General features: G+C 38.9%; 1 protein-coding gene across 5 annotated transcripts in view; it reads left to right on the top strand.

The window, feature by feature from the left end:
- The window catches only part of greb1l (GREB1 like retinoic acid receptor coactivator), a 200,191-nt gene that overhangs the window by 167,204 nt on the left and 7,150 nt on the right, over nucleotides 1-25,837 (top strand). For all 5 annotated transcript variants that reach the window (XM_008108646.3, XM_008108645.3, XM_008108643.3 and 2 more), the window contains 11 exons: nucleotides 2,134-2,249; nucleotides 3,803-4,047; nucleotides 8,199-8,752; nucleotides 12,655-12,757; nucleotides 14,125-14,280; nucleotides 15,377-15,516; nucleotides 17,079-17,240; nucleotides 19,788-19,992; nucleotides 21,882-22,047; nucleotides 23,347-23,574; nucleotides 25,024-25,165. In XM_008108646.3, the coding sequence (XP_008106853.1) occupies nucleotides 2,134-2,249; nucleotides 3,803-4,047; nucleotides 8,199-8,752; nucleotides 12,655-12,757; nucleotides 14,125-14,280; nucleotides 15,377-15,516; nucleotides 17,079-17,240; nucleotides 19,788-19,992; nucleotides 21,882-22,047; nucleotides 23,347-23,574; nucleotides 25,024-25,165 (2,217 nt within the window). The remainder of the gene's footprint in view (nucleotides 1-2,133; nucleotides 2,250-3,802; nucleotides 4,048-8,198; nucleotides 8,753-12,654; nucleotides 12,758-14,124; nucleotides 14,281-15,376; nucleotides 15,517-17,078; nucleotides 17,241-19,787; nucleotides 19,993-21,881; nucleotides 22,048-23,346; nucleotides 23,575-25,023; nucleotides 25,166-25,837) is intronic.

Here is a 25,837-nt window from a genome sequence, read left to right as displayed (position 1 = left end):
CCAAATTGTGGTAAGGTTGCCTTTAGATGTTCAATTATGTGTTACAGCAGGAGTGGGCAGCTATGCCAAATGTGGGGCCAATGTTGTACTCCAGCACCATCCAAATACCGTACAGACTGGCCAAAATGGGGACAGGAAGTAGAAATTGTTTTAATAATAATAATAATAATAATAATAATAATAATAATAATAATAATATACTTTATTTATATTCCACTCTATCTCCCCGAGGGGACTCAGAGCAGATTACAGAATACATGTACGGCAAACATTCAGTGCCATTATACAATTAACAACAAAGACAGACAGTACATAGACAGAGGCAAGGCTTCCCTCTTTTTTCATCTCCGGCATCTGAAGGCTGTGCTCGACTCAGCCATGGGGAAGTGCTGTTGTTCCATTTTTCCGTGCTGAGGAGCCTGTTATCCATAGATGTCTTCCTGATTGAATTGCCAGCATGTTTCCAGTGCGCCTTTTCTCTCCCCACCAAAGCATTACCTATTTATCTACTCACATTGCTGTTTTTTAGCTGCTAGGTAAGCAGAAGCTGGGACTGATGGAGGGAGCTCACCCTGACTTGCAGCTTGAACTGCTGACCCTCTGGTTGGCAAGATTTTCTGTAGCTGGCAGTTTAACCCGCTGTGCTAACCGTGGCTCCTAATGGTTAAGCCCATCTGCTCTCCTTAATGGTAAGGAGAGCAGATGGGCATGCAATCTAGTGTATCTAAAAAAGTGGTTCTCAGTCTGTGGGTCCCCAGATGTTTTGGCCTTCAACTTCAAATCGTAACAGCTAGTAAACTGGTTGGGATTTCTGGGAGTTGTAGGCCAAAACACCTGAGGACCCACAGACTGAGAACCGTTGATCTAAAAGGTGAATTGCTTCTACTGGGATCTCTCCATTCCATATGGTTATAGTGCCGTGGTGTCCTATGATGTCCTGTGTGATATGGAAGAGCCTCAGGTAGCTTCCTGAAAAAGCAATTCATCATTTTCACTCAGAAAAGGGACTTCCTGAGGCAGCTGAAGGATTTGAGGCTGTAACATTAAATGTGGGACTCCATTGGTATACTTTGCTCCCTATAAGGCCAGAAGTTTGCCTTGAATGATCTAACCTTCAAGCTATGTGGATATTATCCTTTCCTTTTTTATTTCATGCAACAAACATGGCCACAGGTTGCAAGATTCTGGAAGCTATAGTCCAAAAAAGAAAGTGAAAAATACTTTTAGGTTTCGTCTGCAAGAACCCCTAGGAAGAGAAGCATTTAACATCGAAAAGCATTTTGGATTTTTCTGTATGGTTAACAAAAGTGCCTTTGTTTATTTTTTTACTAAAGCAGAAACATGTATATGCATAGATGCAAGTCTCTGCTTTTGATTAGTCTTCCTATTAAGTACCGTATATACTTGAGTATAAGCCAACCCGAATATAAGCCGAGGCACCTAATTTTACTACAAAAAACTGGGAAAACATTGACTCCAGTATAAGCTGAGGGTGGTAAATTTCAGAAATAAAAATAGATACCAATAAAATTACAATAATTGAGGCATCAATAGGTTAAATGTTTTTGAATATTTACATAAAGCTCAAATTTAAGATAAGACTGTTCAACTCTGATCAAATCATTATTCTCATCTTCTTCAATGTAAATGTGCTTATGTATCCTTTTAATAATAATAGAGTAAAATAATACATGTAATAATAATAGAGTAAAATAATGCAATAATAATAATACCAGAGTGAAATAATAAATGTATTAATAATAAAAAATAGAGTAAAATAAATGTAATAGTAGCAATAATAATAGAGAAAAATAATAAATGTAATAATACCAATAATAATAGAGAAAATAATAAATGTACCACATATTCTCGAGTATGAGCTGACCCAAATGTAAGCCAACCAGGACCCTCACCTGAGTATAAGCTGAGAGGGGCTTTTTCCGTCTTAAGAAGAGGACTGGAAAACTAGGCTTATACTCGAATATATACAGTATATTTATGGCCGATGCCTGAAAAATACCAGCACCTGTATTCTGCTAGTTCCAGGAAACAATTTAACTTTCAGTGTGAAGGATGTATGAAAAATAAAACTGAAAGATGTGTTCTGCTTTTCTTGATATTCTTTTCTCACAGGCATGGAGAGGAAATGAACAGGATGATTGGTTTCCTCATACATACCAGGATTTAGAAGGTCTGCCTTGTATTGTTGTTTTAACTGGCAAAGACCCACTTGGAGAAACATTCCCCAGGTATGACCTGAGTTAATCCACAGTTCAAGTCTTATGATAGAAACCTCTTAAAATATCTGTGTTAGCATAAGCTTTTTATTTTGAGCAACAGTCTATTAATTTTGGATTCACCTTTATAGCTTTTGCCCTCTGCTGAAAAAGAAAACACATAAATGTTGTTTTAAAAATGTTGTTGCTCGAAAGGACAGTTTATTGAGCTGCAGAGGTTTTATGGGCAAGCCCTGCAGCAGAATATTGAGGTAGTATGCAACCGCACTTACAAAAATATGAACTCACACTCGGTAGCAAAACCACCGTATAAAAATTCAACATTACGCTTCAGTAAAAAAAGATTAAATCAACATACAAATGGTTTTTTTATCATATCAGAAGCGAATTGAGGCCAGTCTCTCACATTCTCTGATGTGAGAGAATCAACTGTCTACAAAGATGTTGCCTAGGGGACGCCCGGATGTGTTACCATCCTGCTGGGAGGCTTCTCTGATGTCCCCACATGGGAAGCTAGGGCTGACAGATGGGAGCTTACCCCGTCTCGCAGATTTGAACCAGCAACCCTTGGGGCTTGCAGTTCACACAGCACAAAAGTTTAACTCATTGCACCACCTATATATTTAAAATCTGGCAAATAAGGACTCTTATCACACTACACTGCTGCTAGTACTCCACTTTAACTACCATGGCAATATTCTTTTGAATTTGTGAGTTTGTAGTTTAATGAGATCCAAGAGGATTCTGGCTAAGAATTTATTTCTTATTAGTATACACAGAAACTGTCTCACAGTATCATCCACCAATCTTCCAATTTAACATGGTGATTTTTCAGATTAATGTTAGGTGATCCATTCTTGTTGCAATTTTAGTTCACATTTCTTTTTTAACCTGCACAGTTTCCTGATGCATTGTAATATGTACATATATGGGTTTAAATTATCATCATCATCATCATCATTATTTTTCCTATAGGGACCCAAGGCAGTTAATAATGACATGACACAATACAATAGGATTTAAAACAAGGTGAATACATGCATATGAATATAAAAACAAAATAAATTGTGTAATGAGTGTAAAAGTTGAAGTATAATAAAAATTACATTTAAATGCTAGACATTCCTAGAAAGGTGTTCTCTCAAATTAGAAACAAGGAGTCCCGACTGTACAAAACCCCCAGAACTGATGTGATCGTATCAAGACATTTTGCTTATAGCCAAAACACATATGTCCCAGAGCACATGAAACCTGTAAGAAAAAGACATGAGCTAAGCAAATGCAACTGTTGAAACAAGGTGTAAAATTTGAGCAATTGAATAACTGTGTTCTGCAGTTCAAATAAGATTTGATAATGTGGAATGCAAATTCCAGGGGGGAAATGAATGGGGAGAAACCTGATGGAATAAGACTTACCAGTAAACTGAGAAATCTCTAGTTGCCTATCTATCCTATCCAAGTTCCTTCCTCTTGTACAAGTAAACTGATCCTTACTGTTTCATGCCTTTCTGGAGAACAGATGATAGAATGTATGCCCCTCACTTCTGTGTCTATTGATTTTCCAGGTCCTTGAAATATTGTGATCTCCGACTGATTGACTCAAGCTATTTAACTCGCACTGCCTTAGAACAAGAAGTGGGCCTGGCATGCTGTTATGTCTCAAAGGAAGCAATCCGTGGGCCAATTGTGGCCCTTGACCTTAGTGAAAAGGAGCAGGAGAAAGCCAGTGTTGGGGAGAATGATGCCGACGAACTGTTGATTGACTTGGAGAGGCCTCAGAGTAACAGCAGCGCTGTGACTGGGACTTCAGGTTAGTTGCTCATTTTACCATTTCCTTCTGCTTTTATCAAAGAATACTCTTTGTCTTAGGCGCTGAACGTTTAGAGGATGCTAAGCTACCAGCTTTTAAACTATTCATACAATGTGGTGCAAGGTTTTGCAGTTTCTGCAAGAGAAAAGGAACAAATTGACCACCTTTTTTCTGTGATACTCTTTCTGGGAGACAGAGGTAGCACAGGGCTTTGGATTTTTTTTCTTTCTGATGACATGGGGAGTAGGCAGCATGAGACAGCAGGGTGTGCATCAAAGTCTTGAAACAATTTTGCATTGCACCCATACTTATAGGAGCCTTCTGCTGAAACTTCTCACGTTTCTAATTTTCCCCACTTAGCATATCTTACCAGCGTTCTCATGCAGTGCTTGCACAGGTGTTACATAGACACATGCATTGTAACATTAGCAAAAGTAAATACAGGGTGTTTAAAAAAGAACTCCATATTCATCATTTAAATTAAATGGTGAATATGGAGTTCTTTTTCAAACACGCTGTATAGTTTGAAATAATGCACTAAGATGCATTGTTCTGTGAATTTTATGGGGGACAAGTCAGTTGCTAAATCCAGATCCCTTGAAATGAATATATATGTTGTATATATGTTGTATATTGTACCATGTTTAATGGTATTAATGATTTTAATGTATAGTTTTATTTATTTATTTATTTATTATTGCAAGCATTTATATCCCGCCCTTCTCACCCCAGAGGGGGGGACTCAGGGCGGGCTTACAATTAGCAATCATTAGATGCTGTACCACAAGTATAAAAAAAGCATATAAAAACAATTACAATTAAAAACAAGTAACATTAATTAAAACATCCATATAAATATACATTCAGAGGCACATTCAGAGTCATCATCCAGGTCTGTCCGTAATTTGTCATAAATTCAGTTTTACAGTTAATGCTGCATCTACTGCTCAAAGTTATATATGTCAGTGCTTAGTTATTATGATTTTTATTATATGTATATTGGCATTGAATTCTTGCCATTAATACCATCATCATCATCATTTAATTACTTATTAATCGCCCTCCATCCACGATGCTCTAGGTGATTTACAAGATAAAATTGTAAAGGATAAAAATACATACATACAAATATTGATAAAATTAACATAGATTAAAAGCTCTAGTAAAGAGCCAGGTCTTGAGTGCTAGGGTAAAAGGCCCTAACTCACGCATGGCTCTCATATAGGGCGGCAAGGCATTCCATAAGGCAGGGGCAGAAATAGAAAAAGCTCTGCGTCTGGTCCTTTCCAAGTGAACTTCTCTAGGACCCGGTACATAAAGTAAGTTGTGTTGGGATGGTCATTGCGACCTCCAATGATGGGAGAAGGAGAGACGGTCCCTAAGGTACGATGGGCCCTGGCCATAAAGAGTTTTAAAGGTCAGAACTAGTATCTTATATAGACCACGGTAATCAGTTGGAAGCCAATGCAAATGCTGCAGGACTGGTGTTATATGGCATTTCATGGGTGTTCTTGTGAGTAGCCTGGCTGCCGCATTCTGAACAATACGGAGCTTTCGGGTCGTAGACATCGGAAGGCCAACATACAGGGCGTTGCAATAGTCCAGCCTAGACGTGACCGTGGCATGGATGACTGTTGCCAGAGCCTCATCAGATAGATAGGGTGCCAGTTGCCTCGCTTGTCGTAGGTGGGAAAAGGCCTGTTTGCTGGCAGCAGCGACTTGAGCTTCCATTGTCAGCTGCGAATCTAAAACGACACCCAGGCTCTTAACGGTAGGCGAAGGAGATAGGGCAGCACCATCGAAGGTGGGTAGCAAGTGGGTCAGACCAGTCAAGCGGCCATGCCAGAGAATCTCAGTCTTCGCCGGGTTCACCTTCAGTCTACTAGCACGTAGCCAGTTCGACAGAGCCTCCAGACATAAGGTGAAATTGTCTGGTGTTGACGTTGCTCCAGGCTCCAAGTGCAGAAGGAGTTGGATGTCATCCGCATATTGATAGCAGTCTAGGCCGAAACTCCGAGCCAAACTAGCAAGGGGTCTAACGTAGATGTTGAAGAGAAGAGGGGAGAGAATTGCACCTTGGGGTACCCCACATTGGAGGGTAATATGTTGTAAACCGCCTTGAATCCCCCCAGGGGTGAGAGAGGCAGCATAAATAAATAAATAAATAAATAAATCTAAATATGTAAATGAGATATACAGTACCATCTTGCATCTTTCTTATTTCCATATTTCATGAATCTTTTAGACTCAATATGAATGTGGAGATGGGAAAAGGGAAGGTGAAGGCAAGGGGAAAGGAGGAGTTGATAGAAATGAGACTTTAAAACGATCTAGACTGTTGATTTTAAGATTAGTCAGGAAGGGACATGGAAAAAATAGAAGGCTAGGGACTTACAAATGGGTATTATGGTGGTTTAAACATAGTACGTACATTCTTTGCCTGTTCAGGAACAGTTTTATATGAGTAACAGATATATTATTAGGACATCTGCTTCTCGTTTCAGAGATCTATAATGGGAAGAGTTAGCCTTGAATGTAGGTGGAAAGATTAAATGTCTTTCTAATTTGGTATTATGAAAAATGTAATACCATCTGTTTTTAAACCTATTTTTTCATTCTCTCCCCCCCCCCCCCCCCCGGTTGTGGTTTAGACTACAATTGCCATTTCTGTAGGCATCTATGTGTTCATCACAGAAAGCTGTTGCCATAGTTGTAGGCTGAGTGGCAAAGTAGCATGCCCACCGTGTTTCATTAGTTCCAGAGGGAGAATACTTGAACAAGAGTAAGATAGAAACTAGGCTCATTCCTTGATCATTCATGAAACAGATTGGATGGCTTTTATGTCAGTCACAATATTGCAGTCAAAATGGGGATGGGATGGGGGATGTACACTGCCTTGAAGACCTTGAAGGAAAAAAAGGGTGGTATACATATAAGTCAGTGGTTCCTTTGTGCTTCCAGGTGTTTTGGACTTCAGCTCTCACAGTTCCCAACAGCTGGCAAGCTGGCTGGATTTCTGAGAGTTGGAGTCCAAAACAGCTGGCAGCCCAAAAGTTGGGAAAAACTGATAGAAGTGAACAGTAAGAAAGTTAAGTGATTTGTTCATTTTCATTCCATGGTAGATTTGGCACGTTATTTTGTAAAGTCCATCTTTCTCCCCATCACTTTGGATTCATAGGAGAAGATTATGACAAGAATAAGTATGCCTTGATTTTTAAAAATTACGATTAAAGCGATAGCACCTGAAGAAGGAAAAGACTGGATGCTTCGTTTATTTACTATTTATTGTTTTCTTCCTGTTTGCCATTGTTCAGGTCCAGGAGCCTTGGTGGTGCAATGGGTTAAACCCTTGTGCCGGCTGAACTGCTGACCTGAAGGTTGGGTTGCTGACCTGAAGGTTGCCAGTTCAAATATGTGAGACAGGGTGAGCTCCCATCTGTCAGCTCTAGCTTTCAGGGACATGAGAGAAGCCTCCCAGCAGGATGGTAATACATCCGGGCATCCCCTGGGTAACGTCTCTGTAGATGGCCAATTCTCTCACACCAGAACCGACTTGCAGTATGTTCTCAAGTGGCTTCTGACACAATAAAAAATTGTTCAGGTTTTTGACATCTTCATCTGTTTGTCATTAAACATTTACAGCAGAAAAATTTGTCTGGCTTAGTGCTTACCCACCAGCCTTTTCATTTCTTGGGCATTAGGGCAGTTCAGAGTCTTATAGCATATACTGAATAACATTATTTGTAGTATTCTGTTATAAACCTTCTACACTGGAAACTAATATTCTGTATTGTAATTTATTAAGATGTTGCCCAGAGCTCGCAGTGGCACAGCGGGTTGAACTGCTGAGCTGCTGAACTTGCTGACCAAAAGGTCAGCAGTTAGAATCTGGGGAGCGGAGTGAGCTCCCACTGATAGCCCCAGATTCTGCCATCCTAGCAGTTCAAAAACATGCAAATGTGAGTAGATCAATAGGTACCACTCTGGTGGGAAGGTAACAGCACTCCATGCAGTCATGCCGGCTCTTTGGCTTAGAAATGGAGATGAACACCAACCCCCAGAGTTGGACACGACTAGATTTAACGTCAGGGGAAAAACTTTACCTACCTAAGATGTTGCCCAGTTTTTCATCCATTATTATTTTATTTCAGGTTCTATAGCGGAAAATGGTGTGAGCTCCTCCAGTGCCACAGACAAATCTCAGAAGCCCCCATCATCTCTAAACTTCCAAAACGTGGCCAATAGCTCAATCGATGAAGGCTTTGCTACTGGGGAGACCTTGAAACAAGAATGTGACTCTCTAGGCAACCAGATAGCCAGCAGTACCACGTCTAAATTGTCAGCGGCATCCTCTTCAGTCAGTCAGACTTTCCGGTGGCCTAGTCAGTCTGCGAAGGAACGCAACGCCTTGCGTGTGGCCTTACCCCGGATAGTGATCTTGTCTAAAGCTGCCTACTGCCTCCTGGGCTCACAGAAAAGTGGGCACCCGCCTTTCTCTTCTTCCCTCTTGCCTCATGCCGACGTGTCTTGGGTTAGCTCTTTGAGGCCTTTGCTGCACAAGGATATGAGCACTGAAGAGCAGTCCCTGTACTACAGGCAGTGGACTGCAGCCCGGCAACACCATGCAGACTACAGCAATCACAATGAAACCACCGGCAGCCGGAGCTTTCACCCACGGCGGCTCCTTCTGACTGGACCTCCACAGGTAAAAGAAAACCGCAACTTGGCTTTGCTAGATAACAACATTAAATAATACAGGCTTGGGTTTGGGATATAAAATATCATTTTAAAATGTAGTTAGCCACATTTTACTAGAAGAACTGAAGTCTTTTTTTCTATACATTTATATCCACCTTCTTGCATATTTCTTTAATCACTAGAAAAAAGATCAAAATTGCAGGTAGATTAAATAGTGCACTATTGTGTGATTTTCCATGCCATTATAGTATGACCCCCAAATCTATGGAGACTATATCCCTGGACTTTGCATAGATATGCAAAACTGCATATAATTGTAAACCCTATTGAAATGAAGGACTTCTAGCCCATTGAGTCTCAATAGAGAACCAAGAAAATACCTGGAGAGGAAAAAATTGTCAGACATGGCTAAATGTCTCACAGGTTGGAGGGTGGGTTTCATACTGTACTCTGGCTCTGTTGTCCACTGGAAGCCAATGTATAAGAAAACCCTGTGATCAATGCTACAGAGCAGGTGTGGGGTACCTGCATGTGTTCCAGATGTTGACACCTGGTTGTCTAGCACATGGTAAGTAGACCTGTTCTCAAATAATGACAGATTATATCTTATTATTTGCTGTTGTAGCATAATTGGTTCTAAATATGTTTCCAGTCTAATCCTTTCTTTTGATCTCAGTGAGCTGTCTGTTGGGTTTATCTGAAATCCATGTGTAGGTGGAAAAGGCCTTGGTAATTAAGACAGACATTAGTGTCAATGTCAAAACATTCACACAGAATTATCAAGGAATATGTGATATCAATAAAATGGGATGTACAGTGAATTTTATATGTTGGTGCTGAGTTACCATATAACTGAAAGTAGCCTTTTACAATATTCGCATCATGTATCATATGCCAGTTACCCTGCATGTAGGAAATTAGATATAATACTGTAGGATTTATTTTCCAGTAAGTGTATGTAGGAGACTTGTGATGTCTTCATCTTGTTTGCAATATTGTGTGAATATTTATCAACATATAAGCAGAACCTTTCAAAAGCAAGCATACGGTTTAAAAATACGGATAACAATTTTGAACCTACATTTTATCTCTGGAGAAACAATTTTCAGAAGAACCGTCTTCCATTTGCAGGTTTTGCCTCAGTTTTAGCTACTGTGCCTATTGTCCATTCAAAACCATAAAACTGTCCCCTTGCTCTGCTCTTTAACTAATTCAAGAAATATTACCTTCCGATTGCTTTTATCTTGATGTTAAAAGTTCCTGGTAACTCATCTGTTGCTTGCTTTGAACTGATTATGGCTGCTAAATTCTCAATTATAAAAGAAACCCGTAGTCAGTGCATAGACACCAGTCTCTAAATTATAGCTTTTCATGGGAAAATACCATATATATGAGGGCTATCCACAAAGTTAATGACGTTTTGGAATTAAAAATTAACAACGTATAGGAATAAATATTTATTATATACATTTGAAAGCCACACTGCAATAGTACTTTTAAATATAGTCCCCATTCAAAATTAGGCATGTTTCATAACTATTATTGATTTTTGAAAGTTATTACCCTCAGCGCTTTCCCGCCGCCGCCCTGAAGAGTGTGGAACCTGCGCTATTGCAATGCGGAAGCTCAGCCAGCTAAAGAATGAATGCAAAAAGAAGAGAGGAGCAAGCCAGAACCCCGCTCTCTCTCTTCTTTTGCAAGATCGCAAGAGAGAATCAAAAGTTTCTGGCGTTCCTTTCCCTTCCCTTCCTGCCAGCTCTCTTGCCTCCCGAGAAGGGATTCTCTCTTGCGATCTTCCAAAAGAAGAGAGAGAGCGGGGTTCTGGCTTGCTCCTCCCTTCTTTTTGTATTCATTCTTTAGATGGCTGAGCTTCCGCATTGCAATAGCGCGGGTTCCACACTCTTCAGGGCGGTGGCGGGAAAGCGCTGAGGGTAATAACTTTCAAAAATCAATAATAGTTATGAAACGTGCCTAATTTTGAATGGGGACTATATTTAAAAGTACTATTGCAGTGTGGCTTTCAAATGTATATAATAAATATTTATTCCTATACGTTGTTAATTTTTAATTCCAAAACGTCATTAACTTTGTGGATAGCCCTCATACTCATGCATAAGTCAATCCCATTGATGTCGAAGGCAGGTTTGGGGGTCAAAAATATATATTTTGATATTACTCATGGATAAGTCAAGGATCATTCCACAGAGGGGGGAGCACCCACTTCATGAAGTCAGCAATATTTTCCTCGCGTTCAAAAAGGCCAGAAGTGTGCCAGAGTAGAGAGTGCTAATGTGTCTTTTAGGATCACCCCATCACTGATTAAACTCTTGTTTGTTGCCACAGAAAAGGGAATGGATCCTTTTATTTATTTTTTCATAAAAGTTAAGGGACAGTACTTCTTTTCATGTCAGGAGCATCTTGAGAAACTGCAAGTCGCTTCTGGTGTGAGAGAATTGGCCGTCTGCAAGGACGTTGCCCAGGGGACACTCAAATGTTTTGATGTTTTTACCATCCTTGTGGGAAACTTCTCTCATGTCCCTTCATGGAGCTGGAGCTGACAGAGGGAGCTTATCCGCACTCTCCCCGAGTTGGATTTGAACCAGCAACCTTCAGGTCAGCAACCCAACCTTCAAGTCAGCAGTCGTGCCGGCACAAGGGTTTAACCCACTGCGCTACTGGGGTTACTCACAGCAACCTTTCACAATATATATTAACAGTTGTGGGGAGAGGAAACTGTAAATTGTTTGCATTGTTGAAAATTGTATAAATATTTTGTGTTTGTCTGAATAAATATGCATTGTGCTAGTGAATTAAAATGTTGGATAAGAGGAAATGAGGGGAAGAGAAATTGGTGAATTAATACTATTTTAATGGGTGTCTTTTGTTTTTTGTACTAAAAGTTAGAAGAGAAATGTATTAAGATCACCTGATCTAAATCCTTACTCCAATAAAATAAGACTCTCCAAACAGAGAATGACATAATATTATTCCTACAATAAATAAATGAGATATTGCCCGGGATTGCTTAATTGGGCAAATGATGGGATCTGGAGCAGGCAGTGGGATGAATCACAGAACGACACATGCAAAGAATGCTTCTCATCCTCTCAGAGAAAAGTAACAAGTGAGGTGCTGCAGTCTCGAGACTGGGATAGTCTCCCATTTTTATAAATGACAATGAAGGAGGAATAAGAAGGCATGCTCATCAGGTTTTTAGTTGACATCAAACATCTCATAAGATGGAACTGGAATTCAAACTTACAGTTATAGTCTGTAACTAGGCCAATACTAACAATGAATTCCAGTGAGGTATATAGTTCTAGGCAAGAAATAACCAATACACAACTATAGGAGTGCAGTGTCTGCGTCAAGGGAAGTAATCGTTCCACTTAGTTCTGCTTTGGTCAGACTTCCCATGAAGTAATATATCCAATTCTGAGCAACAGAGTTTCTGCGGGTCCCCAGATATTTTGGCCTTCTGGTAAACTGGCTGGGATTTCTGGGAGTTGTAAGCCAAAACATCTGGGGACCCACAGGTTGAGAACCACTGGTTTAGAGGAACAGTTGGAAAGTAGTTATATTTAGCTTAGAGGGAAGAAGATTGAGAAATGATCATAGCACCTAAATTAGTGGATTTATATTGCTAGAAAGGAGTTTTTGAATAAACTTTAGGAAGAATGTCTTCACAGTGTTCAAGAGTAGAATAGGCTGCCTTGGATGTGGCAGATTGCACTATACTGAAGATTTTAAATAGACATACTATGGTCATATGATTATTTCGCTCTCAATTCCTCAATTGAATCTGAGTTTGGATTAGATAACCCTAATGGGAACTGTACCATTCTATCATTTGTAGAAGGCTGCAATTTATATGTTCTGAAATGTTATTTCTCTTGGGGTTTGATTTAGGTTGGGAAAACCGGCTCTTATTTACAGTTCCTACGAATTCTCTTTCGCATGCTAATAAGATTGCTGGAGGTGGATGTATATGATGAGGAAGAAATTAATATCAGTAAGTATCAGGAGTTCATAGAAATTTCTGAGGGTCAGAAGAACTCTTGGAAGAGGGGGTGGCAGTTTAATTATTTAATATAAATATGTCCATATGCATGGATTTTAAATTCATGCATACTCTACAGATGTCCAATACACAGGGATATTACATCAAGTTCTCCTTGATTGACATTCTTCTGGATCATCATTGAATAGCTCACTACAAAATAAAGGTGCTTTTCAGATACACTTGATGAACTTCCACAAACACCAAGTCAAATGCCCATCTTTTGGATTGTTGACATTATTCAAAAATAGCTTGAGAAATACAAAACATGTAGCCTCTATGTAAGGCTGTACTAAAACTATTGAAGTGAATAACCACAATAAAATAATCACAAAAGTCCTATGCATATTTTATTTATTTATAGGACAGCGTAATTGAGAACATAATGTGAGAACATAGAAATCAATATTACCATCAATGTTTTAGTCTTTTGTATCGAAAGTGTGGCTGCAAGTCTGTGTGGTTCAGTATAGCGTAATAGCTCCACATGCAGACTAACATGAAAGTGAGCTATATGCCACCTCCCAACTAACTGAAAAACCTCTGAAAGTGCTCTGCAGAGCTCTTTTGTGCTTCATAGCAAAAGGCAGGATCTCAGAAGTGTCTGGCTATATTCTCATAGCCAGATGTGAAATAGTAACAACAGAACCCCCCCCCCCCCGGGAAACCAGTAGATCTGAGTACTGATGTCATCATTTCACATCTGGCTGTGGGTTTGTAGTCAGACACTTCTGGGATTCTGCTTGCTTGCTACTGAGAATGTATCAAGCAGGCAGGATGCGACTATTATGTGATGGCGACTATTATGCAATGAAATATGGTAATTCCAGTAATTTCCTTTTTTGGTAGTTTAGAGCACTTGAGGTGCTGTAGGAAGAAGGAATAGAATACCAATCCCCCCAGTGCCCAAAAACAGATATCCATATTTCTACGTGCAAGACATCTTTAACAGGATACCAGGCTGCAGTTGACATTCATGATTTACAAATAACTTTGATAGTCCATTCTCCAGTGTTAATCAGTCAGATGCCTTTATAAGCTCACATCAAGATTATGAGGGTGATATCTATTCTGCTGTTAATTCAACATTTACTAATAGCACACTATCACCGAATTCTGAAATTATTTTCTTGGATCTTATGGTTCATTCTGAATGGTAGACCATTATCTATTAATTTTTGTAATCTGTTCTTAAACCTGTCTAATCTAGGATTGACATAACTATGTCTTCTAGCAATGACACCTGTAAAATATAGATGTATTTTTCCTTTATTGTGAGCATTTATACTGGCACTTAATCTATATATTTTATTTTTGAGGTCATTTAGAAGATAAAGATGTTGTCCAGTCGAACAATGATCAATGGCCTGATGTTGAAATAATCAGTAAAATGACTTTTGACCTCAGTGTGCATGATCCTAAATATATCCTTATGAGTCCAGTATATACAGAACAGCTGCAAAAAATAAAGCAAGGTAAGTGAAAACTGATTTTGCTGTTGCTGCTTTCTGGCCTTGCAGAACACCTAAGAAAGCAATAGAATTACTCATTTGTTGTATTTGTTTAAATAATTAATTGGAGAGTGAATAGACAAAAGTCAAGATGCTCAAAAGTTGCAATGCAATAAATATTTTGACTTCTTTCAATACTCAAAAATGGACAATTCGTTTGTTGAAAAGCTTGGCACCCTTTGCTCATAAGAGCTCCTTCAGAGGGCTGTATAAGATTATGTGCTTGATTGTACTTTCCTGCATGGCAGGGGGTTGGACTAGATGGCCCATGTCGTCTCTTCCAACTCTATTATTCTGTGATGTAAAGGACAAACAGAAATTCATAACACTTTGTAGCACAACTTGAAAAAAAACTCTGTTAATGATAAGTGGCGCAGAATAGTTCCTTTTTGTTCATGTGGTCTGTGAATTTCATTCAAACAACAAATGACATTGGGAACATTCTGGTTAGAAGCACATTCAAGGAGCACAAGCAAACACCACAAAATGTTCTACAGGAAGCATTCAGACCTATGGGACACCTGTGGCTACTGTGTCTGTTGGAGAGACACTTCCAAGATGATTGAATTCACAGGCTGATTGAATTGGTGGTTGCAAGGTCAGGAGCATCCCAAAACCAGAGACCTCTCATTCCTCCTTAGTTGTGTCATAGGAAATGGTTTGTGGTGACATTATTCAGCCTGATACATTAAGCCATGGACCACAGCTAATCCGAGCATGGCGTTCATACAGTTAACACCATTTGGGAGGAATTATTTTTGTTTTGGTTTTTGTTTTGTTTTTTTGCAAAGGACTATGATGGGAGAATAGCTTTCTAAGGTCCCATGGGGGTTAATGCAGTCAACCTGCCTTCTGATAGTTACTTACCTTCCTTAAGAGTATACCTAGGTTGAAACTTATTAGGCTTTTCAACTAGTAAATATATTATCTTTGAGTGTCTTAAAATGTGTCGCTTGTTTTTCTTGTGGCTCCCATTGGGTATTTCCAAATGTTTATTGTTTTGAAATGATTAGCAGATCCTCACACGTATGTTGATGGCTTTCCTTCATTGTCTTCGCAGAAACAAGCAAAGAAATGAAAGCTGAGGAACCAAGAAAGCGGAATACTGTATCCATGATGTTGACAAAGTATGCAGCTTACAATACATTCCATCACTGTGAACAGTGCCATCAATATATGGATATAAATACTTCAGCTTCGGTATGAATACAGGCCACGTTTTTACCTAATAGGTTTTAGTGTTCGCATTTTGTCCTGGAGATTGTAGGATTTGTCATTTTATCAGAGGAAATGGGGACCTTGCTAACAGAAATAATTTCATGCCATCATCAGACCCCATCTCTCGGGACTCTTTTGGAGATAGTGTAGCCATTTAGTAATATAAAACCAATATATAAGTTGTACTGCAGAGCTGTTCTGAAAATATGGGATATATGTGCAATATTGTGGATCCTATAAATGTTTTGGCCTCTTACCACACATTATTCTGTTAAGTGTAAGCACGTAATCACTTGCATGAGATGTTCAGTTTGCAGGATATTTATTAAAGAAGAGAGAACAACATTGTTTCTCTCCTTTAATATTATGGTCAACCAATGAAGCCAAGCTATTGGAGATTCAGAACAGATTTTTTTTAAAAAGTACATTACACTGCATATTTAAATTTTGGGATTCACTTTCCAGTTAGCCAACAACTTGTATGGCTACAAAAAGGGAGTAATATGATAATGAGGGATAAGACAGTTATTAGCTGCTATTCATTGGAGCCACCAGTGGTGAAGCAGATTAAACCACCGAGCTGCTGAACTTGCAGACCAAAAGGTCAACAGTTCAAATTTCGGGAGCGGGGTGAGCTCCCATTCTAAGCCCCAGCTTCTTCCAACCTAGCAGTTCGAAAACATGCAAATGTGAGTAGATCGATAGGTACCGCTCTGGTGGGAAGATAACGGCCTCCATGCAGTCAGCCACATGACCTTGGAGGTGCCTATGGACAACACTGGCTTTTCGGCTTAGAAATGGAAATGAGACCAACCCCCAGAGTCGGACACGACTAAACTTAACGTCAGGGGAAAATCTTTACCTTTACCTTTATTCATTACAAGAATCAGAGGCTTTTGCAGTCCAGTCTTGCATATAAAGCTATATGGACCTTTAATTTGATCCAGCACAACATTTCTACTGGTCTGAATTCAGGAAAAAAAACTTGTCCTTTTAGTAGGCTGCTAACATATCATGTATCCATTTATCTCCATAATAACATGAAAAGCAACAGTTATAGGAGCTTTGTGAGCCCTGGTGTAGTAAGCAAGAAAAATAAATGCTATGTAGTGTAAACTTGGTGAATCAGAGTGGTGTTAATGGTTTGAACATTGGACTACAATTCCAGAGTTCAGGACTTGAATCTTCTCTTTGGCATGAAACCCAATGGGTGATTTTTTTTGGGCAGGTCACACTTTCTCTCTCAACGGCGAGTTTCTTCTGAACAAATCGTACTAAGAAAAGCCTGTGTTAGGTTTGCCTCAGAGTTCACATAGGTCAGAAATTACTCAGAGGCAGACAGCAAAAAACAACAACAACTGAAAATTTTGGAAATAACAAATGTACCAGTTCAGCTGTATTCTTCAATTGATACAATACTTTCTATATGATAATTATCTTATTGAAATGTATTGATGATCTGTTCCTACAAATTCAGCTATGCTTTATGTTGGCATGCAGAACTCCTTAGTAGGTCACAATTTCTTTCTCTGTCTTGCATGCAGATGTCTGACTCCACCCTACACGCATTTACATTCTCATCTTCAATGTTAGGAGAAGAGATTCAGCTTCACTTTATAATCCCCAAATCCAAAGAGAGCTATTTTGTCTTCAGCAAACAGGGCAAACATTTGGAAAGTATGCGTCTTCCTCTTGTCTCAGATAAGGTGAGTGAAATCTATTTTAGATGCATCAAACAAGCCCCTGTTTTCCATAATTTGTCATTACATGCTACACCTGAAAAGGTAAGCAAATAAATAATACTTCCAACAGGTTTCTGTAGAGTTCAATTTCAGGTTTTGAGTTTTGTTCATCCTTTGCTTTGGCTTCTTCTAATTAGAATGCAATTATAGGGCAGACACTCATCACCTCATGGCCACAAGAAAGCCTTGAGCTATCATAGGCTCTGTCTCTTATCAGAAATGTAATGCTACTGAATGGCTTAATTCCACAAATTGATATGAATAGCGCGGTTTGACTAAGGTTTAATGGGATTGTATCCATTCCCTAAAGACTCAGGTGTACAGTTTATCCTAGACTTGGCATAATTTTGCCTTGTCACAATTATCCATGTACTAGTTACATCTAGCCTGGCCTAATGCACTTGATATGAGACTGTCTTTGAAGATAGTTCAGAAGCTGCATCTGATATAGGATCCCAGAAGATGTAAAAAAAGTACTGTGTATTCCCAAGATCTGATTGTTGTTTAATTATTCTTAATGCTAGCAAAGTCACTATTAATATAATAGGTTGTATTATTTTATTCCCTGCTTGTAGTTTATTGGTTGCAATCCCTTTCATTACTCCTCTGCAGCTCTCTTCAGGAGAGGGCTATTGTGCTGTAATTCAGAACAAAAATAGATATGAGTACAAAAATACTTTTACTCTAACTGTACATTACACCTCTCCTAGACTTGGAGAAGTGGGAAAATTTTTACCTAGTCTTGGTCATTCTCCATTCTGGATAGGAGACGCATAAATGTTTCTTACAAGACACAACTAGGTTTCATAGACATAGATAAGAAAAGGAGATGTGACAGTCAGGAGAGAAAAGTGAAGAACTCTGTCTTTGGCAGACTTGTCTATCCTTGTTGCCTTGATGTACAACTGAAGTACACATGACCCCTACAGGGCTAAAGGATAGTTACATCAGAGGCAAAGATACTTTTGGTGTATGTTTGTACATAACATAGAATACATATGCCACCAACTGAGATAGCTGCTGAATTTCAACTTTACTTATCAGTTTGCCTTTCCCCACTAGCCGTATGAGTCTCATCACCAGAGATTCTCTGACTTCACCATTGCACCCAAGAATGGAACAACACCTGGAACACTAACTGGAGCATGATCTTATCTCCTACTTTCTGCCCACATACCATTCAGAATCCGTAACCTGAAACACAACACATTTCTTCAGCATGTCACTAAAGCACCCAAAAAACCAGGAGTCTTTGGCCTATTAATTCCTCTGGGATCATATCCAACCGCTTTGAGCAGAACTACAAATAGCATGGACTGCTGCAGTTTTAATTATAGATGTAACTTATCTAGAAAACAACCTACTATAAACATCACGGCCAGCAAATCCCCACAACTCAGCTCAAGAGTTGAGGAGCTGCAGGAGTCGTTTCTGGTTTACAAGACAAGAACAAAAACAGGTGTCACAGGTTAAACCTGTGGTTTAGAATTTTTCCTTAAAATAAGGAAGCAAGAGAAATGATTGCCCTCTAGGTCAATTGATTTGCTCATTGATCCCTGTCCCCGTGCCACACTAATCAAAATATTGAGTAGGCTTATTGTGTCTTGTAGTCCAAATCACAGGACCCAAACAGCTCCAGGGATGCAGTTGTGAGATGTGAGTATTGTCCAAGGAAGAAACAAACTATGAAAGACTTAAACAAAAGGAGGCTGCTGAATTTAGCAGATGACAAAAGAGTCAAAAACAAACCCTTTACAGTCATCCATCTATCAGAGAGAAGGCACTCTCCAGATTAAAGTATACATCCTTCCCATTAAAGCATCTCTTTCAATTAATCAGGGATGATGCGTGGTGTTACTGCTAATTATGGAGCTTAATATGTAATTAATTGTGTAATTAAGCACAGCCACATTTTCTGCCCTTCACTGACTGAAGTACAAAGAAACTGGCTAATCCCTTTCTGGCTACAATTTTTGAACCTAGTGATCCTGAATCAGATTTTTGTTTTATTTCCTCCGTGATTTTCAATTTTTTATTCTCTGATTTTTTTTAGCACATATACTAAATAAATTGGCACATTTTTGACAGGAAAAATTAAATCAAATGTACAAATATGAGATGAGTTACACATGTGAAAAGGATCTTGGTGTCTAAATGTTGAGTATGAGTTGATGACATGATGTGGAAGGGGAAAAAAGCCAGTGCATTGTTAGATAATAAAAGTAAAATGTAAATGTGATGGTTATGGAAGAACACGGCTTTAAACTCAACAAGGTCTATCATTTGGAATTATACAGTAATATCCAATAGGTTCAATCTCCAAAATAATGGAGTAATCCATTGGATAGCCTAGAGCTTCTATTTACTGTAAACTACAGTGAATTGTGTACAGGGTTGTGTATTTTACAATACTTTTGCCATTTACTGCACTGTTACCATGAGCCAGTAATAAAAAAATTAAACACACGCACATGCACATAAAAAGATTAATTTAACTTGTCCTTCCAACAGAATCTGAATGCAGTAAAGAGTCCTATTTTCACTCCTTCAAGTGGGCGCCATGAGCATGGCCTCTTGAATCTTTACCATGCTATGGAAGGCATCAACCATCTCCATCTTCTTGTGGTCAAGGAATATGAAATGCCACTTTACCGCAAATACTGGCCCAACCATATCATGCTAGTTTTGCCAGGAATGTTCAACAATGCTGGAGTTGGTGAGTAAAGCAAGATGAAATACCAAAATGCTGACATATTTCTTTTATTTCAAAAACCAGGAGAAGAAAAAGAATACAGTAGAGTCTCACTTATCCAACACTCGCTTATCCAATGTTCTGGATTATCCAATGCATTTTTATAGTCAATGTTTTCAATACATCGTGATATTTTGGTGCTAAATTCGTAAATACAGTAATTACTACATAGCATTAATGTGTAATGAACTACTTTTTCTGTCAAATTTGTTGTATAACATGATGTTTTGGTGCTTAATTTGTAAAATCATAACCTATTTTGATGTTTAATAGGCTTTTTCTTAATCTCTCCTTATTATCCAACATATTAGTTTATCCAACGTTCTGCCGGCCCGTTTATGTTGGATAAGTGAGACTCTACTGTAGTTTCAATGAACTGAAGCTGACATTTATTTGGCCATAAACCGTTTTAAGGCTTGACACAGGAGTCGTTGCTGTAAAATATTGTTAAATAGAGGAATATTCCATAATTTTTCATTCAAGTTGATATTTCAAAGATTTTTTTAAAAGCTCAATGTGTGAATGCCTTACACCTAGAACTTACCTAATAATACTGGGATTTGAAATTATTCCCAAGTGCCATGTATATGATTACTGTGGCTAGCACAGCAGCTTAAACTGCCAACTATAGAAGATCTTTGCTGACCAGAAGGTTGGTAGTTCAAGCTGCAGATCAGGGTAAGGTCCTGCTGTCAGCCCAGCTTCTGCCTACCTAACAGTTTGAAAACAATAACGTGAGTAGATAAATAGGTTCCGCTTTGGAGGCGAGGTAAAAGGCGCCTCTGAAAAACATGCCGGCAATTCAACCATGGACAACCGGCTCCTCAGTGTGGAAAATGAAGCAACAGCACCTCCCCATGGCCGAGTCGAGCACAGCCTCCTGATGCCGAAGTTGAAAAAAGAGAGGAAAGCCTTGCCTCTGTTTATATACTGTCTGTCTTTGTCAATTGTATAATGACACTGAATGTTTGCCATATATGTATCTGTAATCCACTCTGAGTCCCCTTGGGGAGATAGAGCGGATTATTATTATTATTATTATTATTATTATTATTATTATTATTATTATTATTGTGTCAGGTGAATGCACAATTACAATGATAAAAATAACAAAGAACAATCTGTACTGTTCTGAAAGGACTTTAAATTTTGTGAGATTTCTCAAGTTGGATTGAGCACAGTGATTGATTTTGCAACTGGCATTCATTCAACACTTTTCTATCCTCTGACTAGTTCTAGCTTCAGTCCATCTTTACTTGTATTCTTAAATAATAAAAAAGATGTTTTGTGTACACATGTATGCATGCATATCCATGCAATTGTCTGTCTATCTCTGGCAGCTGTAACTTAACCCTGGCGTAATACTATACACCACAAAATTGGGGGTCTCTTTCTCACTATACAACTAGAGCACCTTGATGCCAGCTTAAATGCCAAGATTTTGTCTTTGGGAATCATGGGATTTGTAGTTTCATAAGGTATTCAGAAATCTCTGCCAGAGCTTTAGGATCTTACGAGACTACACTTCCCAGAATTCCATAGCCATGAACAATGGCAATTGAAGTGGGATTAAAACACAATAATGGAAGGCATAAGAGGAATGTCTATGGCAAAAGGATCCCCAAAGCAAATAGGAAGCAAGTGAGGAAACATGAATTTCTCGGACCCCCTTAAGGGCATTCGCTGCACCCTTAGGCAGTGCCAGCTGTACTACAGTAAGTAAAGGATTGAGTTCATTAGGTTCACTTGAGATATCACAGTCAATAGACTCAGCAAGCTCAAAAATGTTTGCTGAGATTTAGAAACACCAGCCTGCCTTTCCAAAAATAAATCTCTACACTGTTTATTCGCAGGTGCTGCCAGATTTCTTATTAAGGAACTTTCTTACCATAACTTGGAACTGGAGAGAAACCGGCTGGAGGAGTTAGGAGTCAAGCGTCAATGTGTGTGGCCATTTATTGTTGTCATGGATGATTCCTGTGTCTTATGGAATAGTCATGGTGTCCAAGACCAGTCAAGGTATTCAGGGTCTGTTGACTATTTAGTATGTGTGGGTAAGACTGTGTTGTCAAAGGCTTTCATGACCGGAATTACAGGGTTCTTGTGTGTTTTCCGGGCTGTATGGCGATGTTCCAGAAGCATTCTCTCCTGACGTTTCATCCACATCTATGGCAGGCATCCTCAGAGGTTGTGAGGTCTGTTGGAAACTAGGCAAGGGGGGTTTATATATCTGTAGAAATGCTGGACCACTGTAGAAATGCTGGACCATGTCAGGAGAGAATGCTTCTGAAACATGGCCATACAGCCCAGTAAATACACAACAACCCTGTGGGTAAGACTGCTCTATTTATTCCCCTGTCCAGAAAGCCAAGCTAAATACCGGTTAGTATTCTGACACAGAGGTCTCCTCTTTTGTTACTTTGTGTAAAATTAGTTTTCCCACATAAGACATCTATCTAGTCACGTATCTTTTTTCCAACAACAGTTACCAAATATTTCTGACCAAATTACATTAATTTATTCCATTTGTATCCCAGTCCTCATTCAATTAATTCAGGTCAATGTACCTGATTCCCTTGTTTATTTATGAACAAATATATAGCTGTCCTTTCTGGTGATCATGAAAAGTTTAGAGCAGCCAACAATTAAAACCCATCAGGAAATATGAGAAAGAGAGGAAGAAAAATCCCCAAACAAAAGATAGAAACACTCAGATTAGGTCTCCCTAATCCAAGTCCCAACAATTCATTCACTTCATAATCATAACGTGAAAAAACAAAAGTTAAAAGCCAGAGCCACAATCTTTTTAAATCTGCTCACTTTCTAGCAATCCCACTACACATTGCATATTTCTATACAGTGTTTCCTCACTACTTCACGGTTCACTTTTCATGGATTCGCTGTTTCGCGGTTTTTCAATAAACTCTAAAAGACTATTATAAATCATAAAAAATTATAATTTACAGCCTAAGGAAGGGAGGAAGGAGAAGCCAAAGGGAGAGAAAAGGAGCCCAAGTGGCAACGGGAGGAGAAGGAGGTGATTTATCAACACACGACTGGTTGATAGTGTGTATAACTACTAAAATAGTGTATAACTATTAAAATAGTGTATAACTACTAAAATAATGTATAAATATTAAAATAAATATAGCGTCTCTACTTTGCGGATTTTCACTTATTGCGGATGGTCCTGGAACATAACCCCTGCGATAAGTGAGGGAACACTGTATATTTTTTTACAATTCACTTCTGTACTATAAGACCTCTCACTCATCTTCTATAGCTTTGAGTACAATAACAATCTTTTACCTTTTATAGTCAGACCATGGAGCAAGGATCAACTTGTAAAAATGTGTCTCTGAAGAGTGTTCTACAACACATTGAAGCCACACCAAAAATTGTCCACTATGCAATCCTGGGCATTCAGAAATGGAACAGCAAGTTAAATTCTAACCCACCCAAAACTCCCTTCTCCAGATGCCACATACACGACTTTATACTGCTCAACATAGACCTGACCCAAAATGTGCAATATGATCTGAACAGGTAGGCTAATTAAAATCTTTGCTAATGTGGCTTTTAGTTATAAATGCAACTTCTAATATTTTAAAAATAAGAATGAGGGGTACAGATAAAGTAATAGCATGTAAAAGTCAGTAGAATTATTTCTGAGATGGTTTGACCTGTGAAAAGAGAGGGAGGGAGGGAGGGAGGGAGGGAGGGAGACATTTGGTGCAAGTTTACTGTAATAAATGAGAGTTTTTTTCCTTAGAGTTCAAGTAATAAATAATAGCATTTAGTGCAATAGCATGTAATAATAATAAATAACTTTATTTGTAGACCACTCTATCTCCCCGAAGGGACCCAGGGTGGTTTCCAACACTTTGCACATGTAGTTTATGGTTTTACCAGATGGTTTTATATGACTTGTTTTAAATTTTAAAGGAGATGAAAAATGACTGCCTAAAATGCAAATGTTGACTATTGTGAATAGGATTTCCAATATTTTGGTTCCTTTTGGAGGAATGGAGTTCATTAGTTGGAGCAGTAGTGTCCAACGTTTGGTCTTCCAAGTGTTTTGGACTTCAGCTCCCAGAATTCCTGACCATTGGACAAATTGACCAGGGCTTCATTAGAGTCCCAAACACCTGGATGACCAAAGATTGGACACCACTGAGTTGGAGGGTACACATTGTCATCCAAGTGTTTCAGGCAAAGTTTAATCTCAGCCTGTGTTGTTTGTTAAGTGTAGTCTGTCTTTTGTTTTTGCATGTCTATTTGTCTGTACTAATTGTGTTAAATACATTCACATACATAATTTTCATGTATGAGCAATATACATACATCACAAATGCTAACCAACAGAAAAAATTAGAGCACATATAAATAACATTTAAACGTTTAAGCAGTCTTTAATAGTTTGTACTCCCCTGAACCTATTTATCTGCAGTTCAGTTAGATTAGTCTCTTCAGAAAGAGCTACCATATCTTCCAGGTTTTATGTGTAAAAATGTTAATATTTTCTTTTTTAAGGCATGGCTTAAAGTTGGGTACAGTGAACACCTTTCCACACCTATTTATATATGGTTGGAAACTGTCATCTCCTCTGAGAGGGCTGCAAAGTCTCCAGATGCTATGCCCTGCATGCAATAAAAAGAAAATGATTAATGGCTATTTTTGTTTTTCACCAAAGTCAACTGGAAATAGTATGGTAATTTTAACTTGGTTCTGATTTGGGTCAGAGTGAATCTAAACCAAATTAGGGCTCAATCTGAATAATCAATCGGACTCTGAACAAAATCAGGAGACCCGCAGAGAACACTTGTATGGACCACTGAAGGCTTTAGACAGTGTCAGCCCAGCAACTTGTTTTATTTCCAGGATTGTACACATTTAGTTTTCAGTACAACCTTTTGTAAGTAATCAAAAGATGTAATAGAAAACAGAAATCATTGTTTTAATTGAATCCATGTGATCTTATATCCAACTGTTTAGGTATTTCTGTGAAGATGTAGATTTTAACCTGAGAACAAATAGCAGTGGTCTCCTTATTTGTTGCTTTAACAACTTCAGCCTCATGAAGAAACACATCCAGGTTGGAGGTCAAAAGGACTTTGATATTAAACCAAAGATTATGGTGAGTGCCATGGTTGAACCAAAAAAGAAAAAGACTAAACGGTAGAGATGTGCCCAAAATTTGTTTCATCAGTTTCATCTGTGTTTTTGTTTCATGCCGTTCATTCGTTTGGCACGATACAGTAGACCTCTTCCCCAAACGGAAGAAGCTGTGAAACAAAAGGAAAGTGGGAATGTTAACCATTTGGTCGCCTGATTTTTGTCCCTTTGGTGTCAATGGGTGGGCACCCCATGCTCCCCTTGCCCTCAGTTTTAGGGTTGGAGGGTCTCACCATTTCACTGATCCTCAGGCTCTCTCCAGCATTCGAGTTGTTAGGGTGGGTGGAGTAAACCCGTATCTGAATCCAGATAGGCAAAATGCAGTCTGTGGCTTATTGATGGTGTTTTTGCAGCCCTTGGCTGTTCTTCAGGCTCCATTATCTTTTTTAAAAGGTGGCAAGCCCCCTCTGTACTTTTCAACAGACAGTAACTTGGAAAGAGACTCTCTTTAAGAGTGTGTGTGTGTGGCTTGCAGGTCCAAAGCCTCTGTGACTGTCAGGGCTTTCATCTGAGTACCAAGTGCTGAGCAGAGCATGGAGCACCTCTTACTAGAGATTTGGTACTCGGTGCTCACCTGCAAACCCTGGCCAGGCGAGCGCTGAGCACCAAGTGCCTAGTAAGAGGCACTCAGCAC

This window comes from Anolis carolinensis, chromosome 4 (genome assembly GCF_035594765.1).
Source record: "Anolis carolinensis isolate JA03-04 chromosome 4, rAnoCar3.1.pri, whole genome shotgun sequence".
NCBI lineage: Eukaryota > Metazoa > Chordata > Lepidosauria > Squamata > Dactyloidae > Anolis > Anolis carolinensis.
The sequence above is the reverse complement of the archived record's forward strand: the minus strand, read 5'-3'. Positions and strand labels throughout refer to the sequence as shown.